This window comes from Carassius carassius, chromosome 1 (genome assembly GCF_963082965.1).
Source record: "Carassius carassius chromosome 1, fCarCar2.1, whole genome shotgun sequence".
Classification (NCBI taxonomy): Eukaryota; Metazoa; Chordata; class Actinopteri; order Cypriniformes; family Cyprinidae; genus Carassius; species Carassius carassius.
In genome coordinates, this window is record NC_081755.1 from 35,113,304 (window position 1) to 35,134,644 (window position 21,341).

At 37.9% G+C, this 21,341-nt stretch overlaps 1 protein-coding gene across 2 annotated transcripts in view; it reads left to right on the plus strand.

Moving 5' to 3' along the window:
- LOC132147838 (protein kinase C beta type) overlaps positions 1-21,341 on the plus strand; it is a 128,090-nt gene that overhangs the window by 90,142 nt on the left and 16,607 nt on the right. For both annotated transcript variants that reach the window (XM_059557112.1, XM_059557111.1), the window contains exons 12-16: positions 3,776-3,838; positions 4,794-4,932; positions 5,875-5,955; positions 6,485-6,592; positions 13,739-13,879. In XM_059557112.1, coding sequence (XP_059413095.1) covers positions 3,776-3,838; positions 4,794-4,932; positions 5,875-5,955; positions 6,485-6,592; positions 13,739-13,879 — 532 coding nt within the window. The remainder of the gene's footprint in view (positions 1-3,775; positions 3,839-4,793; positions 4,933-5,874; positions 5,956-6,484; positions 6,593-13,738; positions 13,880-21,341) is intronic.

Genomic DNA, 21,341 nt, shown 5'->3' on the forward strand with positions numbered 1-21,341 from the left:
CCGAAAGACAATCATTGACACCTTCCACAAAGAAGGAAATTCACAGAAGGTCATTACTGAAAGGGGTGGCCGTCCATAGAGTGCTGTATCAAAGCATATTAAATGCAAAGTTGACTAGAAGGAAGAAACTGGGTAGGAAAAGGTGCACAAGCAACAGGGATGACCTCAAGTTTGAGAATACTGTCAAGCAAAGCAGATTCAAACACTTGGGAGAGCTTCACAAGGAGTGGACTGAAGCTGAAGTCAGTGCATCAAGAGTCACCACGCTCAGACGTCTTCAGGAAAAGGGCTAACGAGCCACTTATGAAACAGAAACATGGTCAGAAGCATCTTACCTGGGCTAAAGAGAAAAAGAACTGAACTGTTACTCAGTGGTCCAAAGTCCTCTTTTCAGATAAAAGTGCATTTTACATTTCATTTGAAAATCAAGGTCTGGAGTCTGAAGGAAGACTGGAGAGGCACAGAATCCAAGCTGCTTGAAATCCAGTGTGAAGTTTCCAAATTCATTGATGATTTGGGGTGCCGTGACTGTAAATGAACATACTTTAAAGAACTTGAACTTTTCTGTTTTGCAAATATTTATTTGATTAATCTTAGGAAATATTTAAATAATTTTGAAATACTATATTTTTGACATTCATGCGCTGTAAGCTCTAATCATCAAAAAAAATAAATTAGTTTGAAATGTTTTACTTTACATGTAATGATGAATCTAGAACATATGAAAGTTTCACTTTTAGAAATGTAAAAAAAAATTTTTTTTTTTTTACAATTTTTTTTTTTTGAGATGCACCTGTATGTCACTTTCTTTGCAAAAACCTAACAAACACATGCCTTGTTAGTGCACGATTTCTCTGTGATATAACCCGGTAGAATGTGGTTACAGTGACCCCAAGTTCAAGAAACGGAAGCAAAATACCCCTTGTCAGTTTTTGTCTTATATTATATATATTTGTCTTATATTAATTTCTTATGATGTCCATTTTTATGATAACATTACATGAGCAAGAGTGCAGTTTTACCAAATATCAGCACAATTGCAAATGTGATATTAATTTTATACAACAATTCAATAAAAAGAAGACAATAATATTGTTATTCTATATTAGAATCAGTATTGTCCATTTTGTTGTTTTGCCAACATAAGTAGTTCCATACAAACACACAGAAGAACTGTCGTGTGTCTCTTCCAAATTGGGTTAGTGAATGATTCAATGACTCATTAACATTTGGATAAAATTAGTAAAAAGTAGACTAGTTCTCCTACTAATAAAGTGAACCCAAAGTATTTTGCATTCACAAAGCATGTTGCAAGTCTGATATAGTCTGATGCCTGGGTTCATTTAAAGTGGTCACATAAGCTGAAATTCCTGTGAACCACCCTGTAACAAATTTGAAGAAAAAAGAATCAGCAGCAAATAGACAGGTGTTTGAGGGTGATCTCAGTATGGTCGGCTCCTTGGCTGTAGATGACTGAGCTGACCTTTGCAGTAATCTGCTCTCAGAAGCATGCTCTGTCTCCACATCTAAAAAGCTTCATCTCTATTTGCTCTGCTTCTGCTTGCTATCTGCCCTTTATCATGAAGAATTAGCCTGTCTCAGTGAAGGAGAGCAGCGTTGTCATTGTGTTGGGTATGGAGCTTAGCGCAGTTCAAAGGTCAGGGTGATTATGAGTGCCCAATGACAGGGAGGACAAGAAACAGTCGCAGCACATTATAGCTGTTGGGAGTGGAATAGATCTAGGTTTTCAGATGCAAAAGCCCACAATGGTTATGGAACACAGCGGGGGCTTCTATTTGCTTGTATTATGATATAATGAGAGTCAGTTGTATTGATTCTAAGATACAATGACTGTTTTCTTGTTACTTTGCTCCTCCTTCCTTATTGTCTCAGTACTGTATATACAACCCATTATTTGCTATGCACAAAATGTACACAAACATCTCATCTTAAATGAAAAGCCATTTAGTGACTGTTAGCACAGATGGTAATAACACTGTGTTAATTGCAGCTGACTATTGCTGAGTTTTGTGAATGAAGCTCAAAGTATGAACCTAATTTACATATAAATGTATGGAGGATTGTGAATACCACTCAAAAATAAAATGAGGAAATCAAGTATCAGTGTTTTAAATTAAGAATAAAAATGTACATTAAAGTCATTTTCAGTTTGACAAATTAATTTACAACTATTTAATGTTTGAAATGTAGTACATAAATTACACTAATTATAATAAAATTATTCAAAATTTTAAAGCTGACAAATACATGTATTAACAGCTGTTTATTTAAAATGTGAGTAGAATTTTTTTCAGGTTTCTTTGTTGAATAGAAAGTTCAGAAGAACAGCATTTATCTGAAATAGAAATCTTTTGCAACCCTGTGTCTTCATCATCATTTTAGATCAATTCAGTACATCCTTGCTAAATAAAAGTATTAATTTCTATCACAAGAAAAAAATCCTGATCACTGGAATAAATTACATTTTAAAATATATTCAAATAAAAATATTATTTTATATAGTAAAAATAAATGCAGGGCTTGGTGAGCAGAAAAAAATTCTTACTGTTCAATTCTTTTGACTGGTAGAGGAAAAGTAACCACTTATAAAATCGGCAAATACACATATTTACAGCTGTTTATTTTAAAACGTCCGAAGTGTAACGAACATAATACATTTAGGTAACACTTTAGTATAGGGACCAATTCTCACTATTAACTAGTTGCTTATTAGCATACCTGTTATTAACACACTGGCAGTTTATTAATTTATAAAGCACATATTCTGCATGAGCTTATTCTACATCCCTAATCCTACACAATACCTAAACTTGACAAATACCTTACTAACTATTGATAAGCAGCAAATTTGGAGTTTATTAAGGCAAAGTCATAGTAAGTCATTTGTTAATAGCAAGAATTGGACCTTAAAAGAACGCGTGACCTACATTGAATACATCACGTCATTTGGACCTCTTTATATAATTCACGCTTAAATGTTAAATGTAACAATAAAATGATGGATTAATAATTTTTAATCAAGTATTTTTGAATTGTATCTTTACGTGGCATTTATAATCCTCCAAAGAAAGGAAGCCTGTTTGAAAGGATGACAGTAAAGTAGCTGATATTCAGCATTGTTGTAGTGTTGTAGTTAATGCCTGATGGCAGGTAGCTAGTGAATGTTTTGCGCTTAAATACTTTAGTTAAAAGTGTTGCAAATGTTCAGTGAAATCACTTCTGTCCTTCTCTCTTTTTTTGAGTGGTGATAGCCTGAGGCTGGTTGCCGCTGTGGCCTGGAAACTGACGTTACCTTTTGACATAATCTGACTCTAAAGTGAGGCCTGTTTCCTGCTCCACCCCCAGCTGCATTAGTCACTGAACACGAATGCTAATTCTCTTCATATGTACTGTAGTTCTAAAATATAGGACAGAAAAACACGCCACCTGATAAATAAAAGATTACTGCATGCTTGTATTAATAACAGATATCTGACTTGCTTTATCTCTCTTATGTCTTTTCTGAGGGCAGAGCTCAAAGCTCTCAGCAGAAACACACCTTTATCAGACTGATATATTATTTATTAGACAGATGTCTGGAATACTTAAGACTTGTCAAATTAAGCTACCTCCTCTGTTTTTTTGTTGAAGTTTATTTTTTTTATAATGACCACCTTGCTGTCTTCTGGCCATGAAGACTGACCAAGAAACATTAATCTCCTGTGCTCAGATGTTCATATTGATTCAGATAATGTGTGTGTGTGTGTGTGTTTAGGTTTTATGCTGCAGAAATCGCCATAGGTCTGTTCTTCCTGCATGTGAAGGGTGTTATATACAGGTGAGTGAAGCCCAAAGAGCAACACACGTCAGTCACACATAGAAGTGAGAAGAGAACCACCACAAGGGTCTTCAGTTTTGCTGGAATAATAGACGACTGGCTTCCAGAGCAACACACACCAAAACACACTTGCTTACACACAGCAATTGATCTTAGTCAGAGTCTATGCTGTATTTAGTTTGACGCAAACAAAAAAAATGGCCTTGAGGGATAGAAGTACTGTCCATTCAATTGTACTGTTGTTTAACTGGGCAACAATCATTCAGCCAGTTGAAACACTGACAACACAATAAGTCTTTCCAGGATTTTTTAGTGGCCAAAAAACACTGGACATCTTGAGCTGTGATTAATTAAACATGATCTCTGAGTTTATAAAACAGTGAAGTGTATTGAATCGTCTTGTGCTTCATTGCATTACAAAAACCGTAATTGTTTATCGTTGTACAAGTGCAGCAAGTGGTCCCCTGGATGGTGGCCTAAACAGGAAGTAGAGCTGTAATCCAGGCTGTTAACAGAAAACATCCACTGCATGTTTCCACTCAGACAGACAACACTCATGATTTCTTTACAGAGCACTTTTTTTCTCCTTCATCAAGCTCACCCATGCTTCTCTTCATAAAGCTGCTAGGGTTGGCCGGTATAATGAATATTAGTGGTGTATTTGTGATGATTTTGCTGGCGAAATAAAAAGAGCGAGTGAATATTGCAATGCTTTTATACACTTTTTATTTGGCTATTAGGTCTGCATTGTTGGACCTGTTTCATGATTTGAGAAAGACGTTAGCTTTTAGGATTGAAAAACAGCAATTGAGTGGCAAATTCATTGAGTTAATTTTTTTAATGTTCATTGCAATGGACTGATGGACACATATAAACATAAATATGATACACGTACAAATGTGTTGGTAAATATTGCTGTTTCTGCACTGACTCCTCTCACATCTTTGTGCACCAGAGATCTAAAGTTGGATAATGTCATGTTGGACATGGAGGGTCATATCAAAATTGCTGACTTTGGAATGTGCAAGGAGAACATGCTTGATGGAGTCACCACCAAGACCTTTTGTGGGACCCCTGACTACATCGCCCCTGAGGTGAGTGCTCAGAGATGATCCTGTACATGTGTTGAGTCCCAAAGTGTTGGATGAGAAAAGAGAGCCAGTGGCCTACATATTTCATGCATGTATAATTCGGGGCAGGCATGGTGTAATATTTATATAGTCGGACTTGTAACCCAAAGGTTGTGGGTTCGAGTCTCGATACTGGCAGGGATTGTCGGTGGGGGGAGTGAATGACCAGCGTTGTCTTCCACCTTCAATACCACGACTGAGGTGAGACCCTTTGAGCAAGGCACCGAACCCCCGACTGCACCCAAAAAAATGTCTGCCCACTGCTCCAAGTGTGTGTTTTTTTCACTACTCCCTGCTGTGTGTGTGCACTTGGTTGGGTTAAATGCAGAGCACAAATTCCAAGTATGGGACACAATACTTGGCCACATGTCACTTTTACTTTTCACCTTCATAGACATTTGTGCATCTACTAGGGCTGCATTTCCTAAAAGCATCGTAAGGGAAATCGTGCCACTTTATATTCATCATGAGCTCATATTGGAGAAAATGGGTTTGTTATCCAGAGGCAGCTTCATGCAATAGAGAGCTACGTTGATAAGATATCTCACGTTCCTCTCATCGAGCACCAGATGGTACTGCTCCAAGTGTAACACCATCAGCATGAGCTAGAGATGGATTCATGTCAACAACACACTCCCAAACCAAGACACAACATGCTGTAAGAGTGAAGGGATTTCAGTTCACCTAGTCCTCAAAGCTTAAGTGGCTGTTTCTTATTGTGTGAAAGACACTTTACAGTACATACATAAAACATCTTGTAACACGTTGAAAGCACCATAATCACTTCTGAAACTCTTGACAGAGCGCACGGCAGGATTGATTTTAATATTTACAGATGTCCTTGGAGTGTGTCACCCATTTGTAATTGTTTTTTACGCCTTACGCTCTTGAGTGTGTCTGTTTCAGATCATCGCTTACCAGCCTTATGGAAAGTCAGTGGACTGGTGGGCGTTCGGAGTTCTGCTTTATGAGATGCTGGCTGGGCAGGTAAGAGTTATGATAACCCTGATCAAGAAGGCCCAAAGTCAGGGGTTTGTGCATTTTGGGCCTTCTCTCATTCGCGCCGTTTCATTTCCTCTCTGCTGCTTGCAGTAAATCACCTCTTGCTATCTCAAGGTCAGTTTTTATTAATTACGTTCTGCAAATCTCCCGAGACTAACAGCAAGTATTTCACGCCTATCGGTCTCAGTCAATTATTTATGAATTGTTCTGAAACAAGTCAAGCTTTGAACGCTGGAGAAAAAAAGTCTGAGTTGTATCCAGCGGAGACTGCTACTGCTGAGCCGTCCTGACAAAAGGATGTCGTAATTCTCGTTTCTAGTCTTCGTTAAACAAATAAGACTTCAAAGGCACTTTTATGGTGATGACTTTCAAACTGGCAGTGTTTAAGGGACACAAATGGAAAAAATAGCAAATTATGCAAGTTACAAAATCCATGTTATTATTGTTGACCATTTGTAGTAAACAGCATTGTCCTCTCATCTTCACTGTCTCTTCTCTCGGTCTCTTTTCAAAGCCCCCATTTGATGGTGAGGATGAGGATGAGCTGTTTCAGTCCATCATGGAGCATCATGTGTCCTATCCCAAATCAATGTCCAAAGAAGCTGTGGCCATCTGCAAAGGGGTGAGCAGCCAGTATACATCAAATTCCTGAAACCGTGTCCAATAATCTGTCTCACACTGCAGCCAGTGACATGTCCAACACAATTTAATGATGATGATGATAATTACTATTCTTCTTATTTTTATTATTCACTACTGTTCAAAACTTTTGGGCAGTAGGTTTTTTTTTCAGATTAGTTTTCAACAGATAAATGCGGTTGAACTTGAAAAAAATGAAGCACAGTGTTTTCAACATTGTTAATAATAAGAAATGTTTCTTGAGCAGAAAATCTGCACATTTTAATGACATCTGCAGGATCACGTGACACTAAAGACTGGAGTAATGATGCTGAAAATACAGCTTTGCATCACAGGACTAAATTACATTTGAAAGTATATAAACAGAGAAAATATTTCATTTAAATTGTTATAACTATTTCAATGACATATTTACTGTATTTTGATCAAATAAATGCTGCCTTGGTAAGCAAAAGAGACTTCTTCCAAAAACTTCCAAAAACATCCTAATTAATGTTAAGTAAAATTATTGAAATTACTTTTTATTTAACTATTTCTCATGACCATAATGCATTAGGAATTGCATCAATTTATTTTATCAAATCACATGCCTTCTTTCAAATCATCGTCAATGGAGATTGATGCAGCAGAATGGTGTAGTTACAAGACTTGTCCCCTTGTCCTGAGGTAACCCAAAGTATCAAATTCAGTTCAGAGTGACTAATGGCCCGAAAAGTTACAGATACAGTCCATCTCATCAGTGTGTCCCTGAAAAAGAACTGAAGTTGTTTCAAGGTGACTGTCTCGGCAGTTCACATACTGTAAGTGGCTTTGAATGAAAAAAGTCCAGTTATTATATGACTTCATGTGATGCATTATGAATCATTTATTCATTGCAGCACTGGTCATCGCAGTTTGCTCTCAGCAGCCTTGAAAAATACCACAGCCTCTGACCTATCCTATCAATATGCGCGTCACGGCCCTCTCAGAATTCGCCAGTTCTGTCTGTCTCTCCATCGCTATCTTTCATTCACTCTGTCTTTGTTATTAGGAGTCCAGTGCTGCTCCAGACTCGAGCGCTGGCAGGTGAAGCAGCGAGTACACATGATCTAATTCTTTATTTGAGAGATTTTCTCTCCTGCAGATAAAAGCACACAAACATACAGCCTTAGACAGCACTTAGTGGGAATGCCAATGACTCTTGGCTGTGTGCAGGACCCAGGAGCTCAGCTCTGTTTGTTGCTGGCTTATACTGGAACATGGCTAGGCTGGGTTTGACTGAATATGAATGCTTTTGTTTATTTCCTTGCCCCAACAAAACCAGACAAAAGCCGCCGAATGTCAGGGGCATCTTAGTAAATAGTATAACGTATTCCCTAAAAAGTGCTTGAAAGGGAGCTCTCTCCTATTTGCTTATTCTTGACATGTTTCTGTTCTTTCTCCTTGTCACTGTGGTGCCAGAGTGGAGCATATGGCTGTTGAAATAAAGTAGAAAATAGTTTTGTAGAAGAATGAAAGCCAGGCTTGTGTGTGGGTACATTCTTATGATGCTTGGGACATGACACATCTGTTATTTGGGTGAATCTCACCTGTCAATATGTCTGGGCCATATTTCACCCCAACCAACAGAAAAATAAATAAGAAAATGAAACATTTATATATTTTTTAAAAACCATTAAGACCTTTATATTAACCTTTCCAGTTGTCATTACAGTAATGCAATAATAATTAATATAATAATAATAATAAATTATTATTAAAAATATATTTATTGCATTCCATTATGATTTTCATTTTCAAATGTTTATTTAGTCTTTAAATATATTTGTAATATTTTGGGGGGGACTATGAAGATCTTCCCTGTTTGCATTACCATGATGCATAAATAAATAAATTGTATTTTTTAATTGTTTTATTACCCAAGTTTACCTAATATAAAAATATAGTGTTTATACATCATGGTAGTATTTGTAGTGCTGCCTAAAATTATGCTGAAGCATAATAGAGTTACATGTGTAATTACAAGTATACAGAGGATGACTACAGTAATAATAATTTACAACAAAAAATGCTGAATTGGCATGACATTAAAGTCACAATGCAAAGCATACATTTAGGGTTACGCTTTGTTTTAAGGTGTCCTTGTTACAGTGTAATTATGCATTTAAGTACTGAGTAATATTAATTAACTACATGCACTTACTATATGATTAGGGTTAGGATTATGATTTGGTTTAGGGTTACTTGCATGAAATTATGCATAATTAATTGTTATTATTAATAGTAAGTACATGCAATATGTGTAACAAGGACACCTTAAAATAAAGTGTTACCAAACCTTTCTATTTGATTTTGGGGTGGAGTGCAACGTTTGACATGTGATTCACCAAAGTCACTCAGTTTTCACTGCGCTTTGCTGATCTTCCACCTAGCATGCTGCCTGGTTACCCATTTTGTTTGCGCTAGGACAATGGAAATCTTTGGTATTGGGAGGACAACAAGTTCTGGAATATAAAGTGGAAAGAGAGATGTGAGAGCAGGTGTCTCCAGAGGGACCTGCTCACTAATACATTCATGCTAATGTGAACATTAAATAATGAATCAACCCTCTGTGTTCAGAATCTGAATGCTGGTCCTCTTTGACTGGCTTCATGAAAATGCAGTATGCTTCTGGGTAAAGCTTGATAAACAAAAGACCCCCTCCTCTTCTTCTGTTCCCTCTCTCTTCCTCTTTTTTTCTCCATCCTTTCGTTTTCTGTGTTTTCCCACATAGATATAGACACTCCGTCCTTTCTGCTTGTAGATTTTTCTTCCTTGACTTATCCTGCGTCTGTATTCTCCTCAGCTTGTCTGCAGAGCTCATTGTCTTGATGAGTTCAGTCTCCCTCTCTTCTTCATAGGATCTGCTGTAAGTGCTTGCTGAACTTCTCTAATAGCTTAATTCTGCAGTGCAGCAAGTGTGTCAGATCCTGGAGGCCTCTCTCCCCAACAATCGCCTAAAATAGAGCAGGAATACCAAATGAATCCTTGACTTTTAAGACAGATTGGAAAATCCTGTACGTTTGGACAAGTGCGGCTCTGCCGCCCGCCCTGCCGGGAAAGCTACACTGGAACCATGCAATATAAATTAGGTATTTCCCTTAACCAAGCAGAGCAATCATTCTTCCAGCATGCTAATTGAATGACTAATTTAGTCTGGCCTTGTGATTTTCAGAGGACAGATGGATATATTGAACCTGTCTTAATCAAAATGTTGATGCTCTGTTCTGCCATAAAAAAAGCTAAAGAAAATCCTCCCCTTCACGTCTTTAGAGCCTGGGGTTTTAGTTTGAGGGGATATAGGCTTTAATGCTCGGAACATCAGCTGAGGGAATATTCATTTGTGCCACTTACATCGACAGATGCAGAGAACAGCACAGTGAGTGTATTAAACCCTCTCTGCTGTAAACTGTATATTGATGCACCAAAACCTAGGGAGCTGCCCACCTAGACAGCATTTTTGGTCATCATACAGTGGGTTTATTTGTAATGCATAAAAATACTGATTACAAAAATGTACATCGGTAATGCCATGTAAATGCCATGGTAAATAAATTTGGTATACTGTACACTCGTATAAACTAACAATGTTTTTGTGTTGAATACACATTTAGACTCTATTTGCTAAAAAAAAAATACAATAAAAACTCAGTTTGGTAACAATTCAAAATAACTGCTTTCTATTGTAATATATTTTTTTTTTTAAATTATTCTTGTAAATTTTCAGCAACATTACTCGATCCTCAGTGTCAGATGATCCTTCAAAAATCCTTCTAGGCAGATCTGATGCTCAAGAAACATTTCTTATTATTATCAATACTGAAAACAGCTTGTGCTTCTTAATATCTTTATTAAAATATTTTTTTTAGGATTCTTTGATGATTTTATATATATATATATATATATATATATATATAAATCTTTTCTAACATCATATCATAATATAGACAACATAATATGTGTAATGTCACTTTTGATCAATTTAATCCATGCTTGATGAGTAAAAGTATACATTTCTTCCAAAAAAAAAAATAATAATCCTAATCCCAACATAAATTTAACAGCAAAGATAGAATCTGTTTATAAAGGTGTCTGTTATAGTGCATAAATGTAAAGCAAATTCTCAGACCATAATTATGGAATGGTACCATCACCCGCACATTTTGGCAAGTATAGATAGACCGCTCACTGCGTTTTGAAACACAGCATTTGAGGATGATAAAGTAGCTGAATTATACTGCATTAATTCTGTACAAAAAATAAAAAAAATTTAAATCTCCCGGATGCATTTAAGGACTCGTTTAATGAAGCTGACTGAATCAGAGGATGGTGTACTGCAGGAAGTGCTCGTGCAGCAGCGGTAACAGCAGATATGTGCGACTGCGGTGCTCTGAGTGCTAATTAAAGAGTATTATCAGTGTTGATGGAGTGTACAGCTCTGATATGGGAGGATTAAAGTGGGATGCTGTAGTTCTTTGATATGGAACACAGCCTAGCACACCGCTGAGAGAGGCTTGGGACGCAAGCCTGATACGGGCCGATACGCCAGGACTAAGGCCAATCTAGAGCTCGCACGCAGACTCTCGCTCACTTTCTCTTTCTGTCTCCTTTCCTCCTTTTCTTTGCATATGCTGTATTTGTGTAAGCGCTTGTTAGCATACACTAACAGTACAATGGTATCTGAGCCATCTGTCAAGCCATCTGAGTGTAGAACATGGTGCATGCTCAGTTTAATGCCTGCTCTTGATGCTGTTGGAATGTAGCTCATTTAAAAGGGTTGACAGATCTTTTGTCTTTTATTTGTGCTGTTTATTGAGTTTGCCTCGTTAAGTAGAAGATGCTGCTGGGACATCATTCACGTTCTCAAGTGATGAGAATACACCTTGTGTACAAAAAAATGACTTCCAGATGTGGAAACATTGAAAATAAGTGAAATCCTAAGTTTTGGGATAGTTGTTTGCAAATTTTGCAGATTCATAGAATTTTATTGCCGAAATTTTTTTAACTCTTGGTGTGTATTATAGACACAGGCTGCATTTTTTTCATTACAGATAATTGTTTCTTTTCCGTCGGTGGATAATGTGCATGTTGTTAAGCATCAGATAGCAACAAGACACATTTGTGTGAATTTGTTGTTTTCAGCATGACTTGAAATTCTGGTAGTGCGTGATCCTCGGTCAATTAGTGTATAGTATGATGTGCAGTTTTTTTCTGTTACCATTAAAGTATTTATGGTTACTGTAAAAGGTTTGATTGGTTATTGTAACAAGTATACCCAAGTGTGAACACTCAAATTCACACCCACATGTGCCAAAAGGCTTCAGAGTAAAAAAAAAAAGTAACTTCACCTTAAAAGTAACTTCAGATTCACATGCCCATAAAAACACTGCAGTCTTGCTAGAATGATTATCCAATATGAATTCATATCCAGTAACCATGAAAGACTAGAATAGCCATGGAAATTCAATAAACATTTATTTTAAGATTGGACCAGCGGTCATGAACCATCTTAGATTCATTTGTCAGGACAGTGATGAGGCATAAATTCCCATCCGTGTACTGTATATTGCTGTCTGTTTTTCATGTGACCGTCCAAGTCACCATCACTAACTCCGAGTTAAAGTTTAAGAGCATCGGTGCTGAATTCTCTGAAGAGCACTCCTGCCACACTTGTGTGCAGTTAGCTGAAGAGGTCCAGGAGGGAGAGATAAAGCAATTGACTTGACTCTGATGCTGCAGGTCACTTGTGTTTTTGGCTCTGTTCGGCCTCTAGAGCCTCTCCTGAATCACGCTGTCAGATTACACCGCGGCTCTGTCGTTCAGGGCAGGACAGCTGTGAAATGCGAGCAGTCAGCTGTACAGAAACAGAAACAAGCTGAAAATGATGGATGGATGGATGATGGATGGACAAAAGATAGAGAATTAGATGTGATGGTTGCATAGGTAGCTAGTGTTTCATATATAATTACAGTAGATGTGTTTTATAGATGGATGGATGGATGAATAATGCATGGGTAGATGCATAGATAGATAATGTTTTATGGATATATTTTGCAGATAGATAATTAGCCGTGTTTTTGGACAGATAGGTTTGGATGGATGGATGAATGGAGAGAGAGAGAGAGAGAATTAGCCAGCTGTGTCTCTGTGGCAGCATGGCCCAGCTGCCACACAGCGAGTGAGCGTGTCCTGGCCTCTGCTGTATACATTAATGATGACAATGAGGACAAAGCTTCAGAGGGCTCTTCGCAAGTGCCATGAGTCCAGAAGCCACGTTGGGTCAGGTTTGATCCAAACCGGCCCCAGCCCCATCCCTTCCTGATCCAGTGTTAAGGCTCTACCAGTCAGCAGAGACCTTCATCTCCCCCCTCCACCACCTATGCCTTACAAGAGACTGGAAATACTTTCTCTGCTGCCATCAATTTTTCATGCGCACTGAGGCGCTGAAAAAAAAGCGGCAAGTTGTTGAGCTTTTCCCCTCGCCTAATCTCTCCTACACACGCTAAAGTCACTCACTGGAATAAAATAGCCAAGCGATTTTGTTATATTCAACATAGCATGTTCTGCTGGGGAATAAAACAGCTGTCGGTGAAGGGGAAAAAGGGAGAGAAGGGTGTGCGGAGAAAGTTGATGAAGAGAAACTGTGCTGAAATGGCAAAGTAAAATTTATTTGACCTAAAAAGTGTAATGACATTCTCATTTCTGTGAATTTAGTTTTACCCCCTCCAGGGATGTTAATGCAATTTGTATTTTTGACCCATAAAACAAAATTATTGAACAAAACGCTACTGGAGTAGGGAAAGCAGTACACTGACTGTATTTTGAACTAAACGTTTGGGTTCTTAGTGTGACACATTAATCTACTATCCACTTTTAATGAAGAATTTCTCATGCACTGTACATAAATTATGTAATAACATGGAAACTACTATTTGCTCATGCTGTAATGTAAATAAAACCTTTGTTAGAAAATATAGATATGCCATTAATTCTGATGAACTTGATTAATTATTCTGTGTATTATGCATTTAATTAGATTTTTTTTCATTGTTTGACAGCCATACTATATACCAGTGGTCCTCTCATAATTGTGTTGTCCTCTCTGTTTCAGCTGATGACTAAACACCCAGGCAAGCGTCTGGGCTGTGGTCCTGAGGGTGAGCGGGACATCAGGGAACATGGCTTTTTCCGTTACATGGATTGGGAAAAGTTGGAGAACAAGGAAGTTCAGCCACCGTTTAAACCAAAAGCCGTAAGTCCAGCCAGTCACCTCACCTCCAACACACACACACACACACACACACACATTCTCTCTCTCTAACTTGCATTCTTTCCTTGATTGTTGCTGTAAACTAAAACCCTGGTGGTTATTACAGATTTGAGTCTAAATTCGAGTTTCATTACCGTAAAAATTTTTTGCCTGATACTTAAAACATAATACATGACATGTTTACCAAAGACAACATTGCAACATACTTTGTTTCTGGAAAAATATTCCAGAACAACCCTACTATAACCCTACTGTTGTTCTTAATCCTACAAAAATGTCTAATCCCAATCCAAAGTCAACCTAACTTGATTCAAACTCATCAATGAATCTATTTGAACTAAATTACAATCTGAATTTTAGTAAATTGAATCAAACGGGAATTCAATTACAATAAAATACAACTGCTCTAGGTGTATTTTGTTATACATTTTTCAGTATAAATTACTTATAATCATGTTCATACAACATACAGGCTATTTTTAGAAATATTAGATGAAATAAGCAATGTCACCTGTAGACATTTGTATTTAATTTATATGTTTATCTATATATTTAATACATTCACTTTCATTTAATTTATATTTTATGGTGAAAGAACATATTTTGTAAAATGCTATAGTTCATTCAAAATGTTATATAATCAATATATTGATAATTTGATGCCAGTACATATTTTTATAAAGTAAAAATCTGTTATTAATCTAAAACAGTGTTGGATTTTTGTTTTATTTGTTTTTGGTTAAAGTTGGTAGACATTAGAAAAAGTATTTCTATTTCAGAGAATAAATTGGCATAATTGGCATTAAATCATTTATGTTTTGTCACCAAATTTGGGTTGGACGATTTTACTGTAATTTTACATATACTGTAAGTACTTAGTCATATTAATTATCTACATGTACTTACTAAATTGTTAGGATTAGGGTTACATGCATGTGATTATGCATAATGTATTGTTATTATTATAGTAAGCACATGTTACACACGTGACACCTTAGAATAAAGTGTTACCAAAATTTGTACTAGATTGAATTAGAAGTATTATATTTATAGCATTGGAATAAGTGTAATCCAACACACTTGTGTTTCACTGAATTGCAACAGTAAATTCTTCATGTCATTCAAATTTAAATTCCATTTCAACATCCTGTGGGGCTTAATTTAATTCTAAATCTTATCAAATTCTTTTTTCTTTCATTCAAAATTTCACTCTGCATCCCTACAGTCTATAAACCTAACCCTAATATTAAAGGGCTGTGATTGGTTAAAAGGAATGTTTTCACAGGAACAGCAAAGGATGTTGTTCCAGGAAAATGTCTTACTTGTATAAATCACATTGAGAGACCTGTAACAACACAAGCACAAACTGGCCAACTGGACCCGTAGTTTTCGAAGACAGTGTCAAAGTAGTCAAATTCTGCTGTACTGTAGCACAGAGATGACGAGTCAAAACTTTCAGGGCTGTGGAGAGCAGTAGGGTGTAATGAGGAGTCTGTATGTCCTCCTTACACACCACAGCATCTTAGCTTCGTTAGCGGTATGTGCACCAGGGCCATGGTTGAGCTGAGCCGTGTTTGTCAGCCTCAGTCAGATCCTTAATGAGTACAGCTTCTCTTGTGTCTATGTGTGTGTGTGCGAGGTGTCAGATGGAGCAGGCATTGTCCAAGCAGTGCTGCATAGTGCTGTTCTCCACATCAGCGCTCCTGACCTCCCGCTCTGGCCTGTTAAATTTGATCTCCTTCCTGCAGCGCCTCCCTGGCATTGAGGTCTCGGTGCACTTATTGAGAACAGATTGTGCTGTTGATTTTAGAAAAGTGAGTTCAGTGCTGCCATTAACTTCATCTTCACCTTAAAATCTGAAGTTTTATTTTAGCACTTGAATTGAATGTGTTAGTTTAAGTTGAAAGGGCAGAAATGTGCAATTTCTGTGCCAATAGTGTCACCAAACGGAATTGTAAAAATGATGGTTTTCAAACAGGTTTCCTTGAAACTCCTTCATACCTCCAATGGACGCGCAAGCAGATTCCAAATTCACACCATTGTTTGAGCCAATGTTTTTGACAGAGCAACGTTTTTGACATCAACCCTCATTGGTTCTTGCTTGTCCCATAACCAGTTGTAATAATGCTACTGTACAGTATGTGTAATTTAGTAAAGTTTATGTAATTTAGTAAAGTTTATTTTACTATATTTTCTAAGATAATTTAAAGGAATAGTTCATCCAAAACTTTTAATTATTAACTCTCAGGCCATCCAAGATGTGGATGTGTTTGTTTGTGCTTTGAAAAAGATTTGGAGAAATTTAGCATTCCTGTACATCACTTGCTCACCTGTGGATCCTCTGCAGTGAATGGGTGCCGTCAGAAATAGAGTCCAAACAGCTGATAAAAATACATTTGTGGACTCTCACTAAAAAACAATGATCCATTCCAGTCCATCAGATAGCACCTTGTGAAACAAAAAGCTGTTTGCAATAAAGGAATCCATCAAAACATTTAAAAACAAGCTAAAACATGAGTCCTTTCTCCATAATAATACTTTCTTGAGTGAAAACATCATGTCATCTGAATCAGGAGAGAAATATTCACAGATCAAAAACCATTTACAAAAAAAAAACAAAGAAAAACATCCAAACCAGTTCTAAACAAGTATGTTGATGTGATTTTGATGTGAAAGCACAACAGAGGAGGAGACATTATCATTGATTATTGACTGATAGTGATGTTTATACAACCCGAATTCCGGAAAAGTTGGGACGTTTTTTAAATTTTAATAAAATGAAAACTAAAAGACTTTCAAATCACATGAGCCAATATTTTATTCACAATAGAACATAGATAACGTAGCAAATGTTTAAACTGAGAAATTGTACACTTTTATCCACTTAATTAGCTCATTTAAAATTTAATGCCTGCTACAGGTCTCAAAAAAGTTGGCACGGGGGCAACAAATGGCTAAAAAAGCAAGCAGTTTTGAAAAGATTCAGCTGGGAGAACATCTAGTGATTAATTAAGTTAATTGATATCAGGTCTGTAACATGATTAGCTATAAAAGCTTTGTCTTAGAGAAGCAGAGTCTCTCAGAAGTAAAGATGGGCAGAGGCTCTCCAATCTGTGAAAGACTGCGTAAAAAAATTGTGGAAAACTTTGTTCCTCAACGTCAAATTGCAAAGGCTTTGCAAATCTCATCATCTACAGTGCATAACATCATCAAAAGATTCAAAGAAACTGGAGAAATCTCTGTGCGTAAGGGACAAGGCCGGAGACCTTTATTGGATGCCCGTGGTCTTCGGGCTCTCAGACGACACTGCATCACTCATCGGCATGATTGTGTCAATGACATTACTAAATGGGCCCAGGAATACTTTCAGAAACCACTGTCGGTAAACACAATCCGCCGTGCCATCAGCAGATGCCAACTAAAGCTCTATCATGCAAAAAGGAAGCCATATGTGAACATGGTCCAGAAGCGCCGTCGTGTCCTGTGGGCCAAGGCTCATTTAAAATGGACTATTTCAAAGTGGAATAGTGTTTTATGGTCAGACGAGTCCAAATTTGACATTCTTGTTGGAAATCACGGACGCCGTGTCCCCCGGGCTAAAGAGGAGGGAGACCTTCCAGCATGTTATCAGCGTTCAGTTCAAAAGCCAGCATCTCTGATGGTATGGGGGTGCATAAGTGCATACGGTATGGGCAGCTTGCATGTTTTGGAAGGCTCTGTGAATGCTGAAAGGTATATAAAGGTTTTAGAGCAACATATGCTTCCCTCCAAACAACGTCTATTTCAGGGAAGGCCTTGTTTATTTCAGCAGGACAATGCAAAACCACATACTGCAGCTATAACAACAGCATGGCTTCGTCATAGAAGAGTCCGGGTGCTAACCTGGCCTACCTGCAGTCCAGATCTTTCACCTATAGAGAACATTTGGCGCATCATTTAACGAAAAATACGTCAAAGACGACCACGAACTCTTCAGCAGCTGGAAATCTGTATAAGGCAAGAATGGGACCAAATTCCAACAGCAAAACTCCAGCAACTCATAGCCTCAATGCCCAGACGTCTTCAAACTGTTTTGAAAAGAAAAGGAGATGCTACACCATGGTAAACATGCCCCGTCCCAACTATTTTGAGACCTGTAGCAGAAATCAAAATTGAAATGAGCTCATTTTGTGCATAAAATTGTAAACTTTCTCAGTTTAAACATTTGCTATGTTATCTATGTTCAATTGTGAATAAAATATTGGCTCATGTGATTTGAAAGTCTTTTAGTTTTCATTTTATTAAAATTTAAAAAACGTCCCAACTTTTCCGGAATTCGGGTTGTAGTTAAAACACCTTAATGATTGATTTGTTTAGTACAGACACACAGCCTTTCACTTCACAAGGCATTAATTAATGGACTAGACTTACTTGAGCCCCTTTCACACTGCAATTCCGGCAAATACACGGGTAAAGTGTTCCGGCAATTGTTCCCGGGTCGCTAGATTTTGCACTTTCACACTGCCAGTGATTACCCGGGATATGTGCGTGCTTTCACACACAACCCGTAAAGGTCCCATAACGACAAGTGACATCAAGGCGTGACGTGTAATGTACGAGTCGAAAACGTTAGGCACGTTATACTTTCACTGAAGCAAGCGAACGATCTCGGCATCAGCGCGGAAAGTGAGAAACTAACTGATCTCTGCTTCATTACAGTTTGCACATATTTTTTTGTTGCAAACGTTGATCTTCCTTCAAAACAGCCGGTAAAAGAGTTGCGCGATAATGTGCGTCATCACTTCGACACTGCATTAGATCTGGGTTTTGTTCACACAGAGCTCATTCCAGGATTGAACCCGGCAATGTTACTAGGTCTCCGACCCGGGTTCAATGCCAGAATCAATCCCGGGACATGTTTGCTTTCACACAGAAGGTGACGTGCAGTGTGAAAGGGGCTTTGTAGATTATTGTGATGTTTTTCGCAGCTTTTTCTGACGGCACCCATTCACTGCAGAGCATCCACTGGTTAGCAAGTGATGTAATGCTGAAATTCTCTAAATCTGTTCCCAGTTTTCAGGCTTACTTATACTGTGAAACAGCAGTGAGGTACATCACTGTTCAGGTGTGTGTGATTGGGAGTGTTCATGTGGTGTTGGCTGCCTGTGTAGCAGCAGATGGATGTTTGCGTGCTGGTGTCATTAGCTGAGCAGAAAGACAGTTGATTTTAGACCCTCTTCGTGACGCCGGCGGCATGCTTGATGGACATTCAAATAACTGTGATTTACAAACTCAGGCAATTATGATCTGAATGAGACTCGTGTTGTCTCATGTGGAGACCAAAAATTCATGCAGACATTAGCTCTGTTCCAAAGCTCAGTAAGAGGCATTCATGGGCAGCATTTTAAGGAGCCAAAGGCAATTCCAGAATGCACTGCAACAAACACAGTGAGAAATAAATCCAGGATGTCAGAATTTGCAAGTTATTAAAATATAATTATTTCAAACCTAGAAAATTAGGCATGCACTGAAAATGATTGCCAATATGTATCTTTGTTTTCATGCCATTGCAGGGGAGTTGCTAGACCGTTTTATGAGCCCTTGTAAAAATATCGTTGTGCCCCACTAAAAATATTACTGATAAATCCTTGATCTAACTGAAACTGAAATTGTTTGTGATTAAGTTTGATTCATTCAAACAAATTCACTTTCAAATGAGTTGGTATAAATAAGGTGGAAAATTACTTATCTAAAAGAGTTTGCTATAATTTATCATTATACCTTTAAATCAGTGAATGATGGCAAATGTAATGCAAATGAATGCCACAATTACATACCCCGTAAATAAATGAAAAGAATCAAAAAAGAATCACTAATATTTGATTATGACTGATATGTGTATCTGAAAAAGCTTATTATAAAAAATGATTTTACCCAGAAAATGTTGTATTTATATCTATTAAAGTGTCACATTGTTCCTCATGTTGTCTATATGTGTTCTATCAAGTGTGAGATGAATGATCCATGTGATTCTTGTGTGCATTCAATGTGTATGTAGTGTTCATAATTGCTTACTTTTAATGCCGCCTTATAAGGAAGCTCACTAGGTGTTGTTTCGACGCTATTATCTGCGTTTGAAGTTCCAGAGCCTGTAGTTAAAGAGACGAAGACAGACTGGTCATTGAGGACAGTTCCCTAGATTCTGCCCCGTTCCTGCTGAGCACCTCCACGCCCAGATCTCACTCCGCTGGGAAACGTATGGTTTCTCTACACATCACAGCCTGTGGCTCTGAAATTAAGCGTGCCAGTAGTGTCTGGCAAGGGATCACTGCGTTGAGGTGGATTAGGGAATCGGACCCAGGGGATGCGAAGAGGGCCTCAAAACAGTCAGAGTGACTTTACAGCTCAAGTTTGGAGCAGAACAAGGGGAGGGCCGCCATAAGGAGCTCTTCATTTCTATGCTGGTACTGTTGAATTATCTGGTGGCAGGTGAGAAGTGACTGAGGATTTGTTGCTTGGGATGCCAGCCAGCTCTAGGTGGAACGCCTGGCTGTATCTGCAGCAGATGGACTGTTGTTGCCTGCGTGGTACAAGACTGGCAGCGGCGGCCCGCATGTGCCAGCCACAGGAGGGCGGATCTCTGAACGCTGACAGCATCTTTGCTGCCAGCACCGCTCACTCTCACTTCATGTATGTCACCCGGCACCTTCTCTGTGTCGGTGCAGATTGGACACGGTCACCTTAACCTCACCCTTTCATTTACTCACACTGTCCGTCATGCTCTGTTCATGCTGGAACAAAGGAGTGATGGGTGGAGGTGAAAAGGGATCAAAGCCAGGTGAGGAGAGTGACAGATTCATTATGAAAGTCCAGCTGAGACCAGCAGGCTTCCGTGCTGGGAAATGCTGTTGAGTGTTGATTTTGATGATCACCTGTAAAAAGGTCAGGCTTTCAGTGAAGCTGTTTCACCAAGGAAGTGTTTCTGGTTAAAAAGTTCTGTAGTTAGTATATAGCTCTGTTCTTTTCTGTACAATGAAAGCGAATGAGGACAAATGTAGCCGAGCTACAGAAAACTACCAGGTCAGTACCAGGTCATTATGCCAGGATGTGAGGTTAGTGGTTATTTATAATCTTCACTAATTGAGATGGTTATTTTGGGCAGAATATTCCTAATCCAATTTGTAAATTCCGAAGCTTTTATGAATGTAACTGTAAGAAATTTGATTTAGATACAATTAGATAGATATTACATATAAAACAATACTTTTTTTCTGTCAATTAAAATATAACTCTAAAATGACTTCGATTATAATTTAGATTTAGTTTATATTTAGGTTTGTTTTGTATTGTCAGGTTTTGTTCACCTTTCCATACAAATGTGTCCCCAAATTATGGTTAAGTAGGTACACACACACAAATATTAATAAAATACTTGGATAAATTATTAAAAAAATACAATATAAAT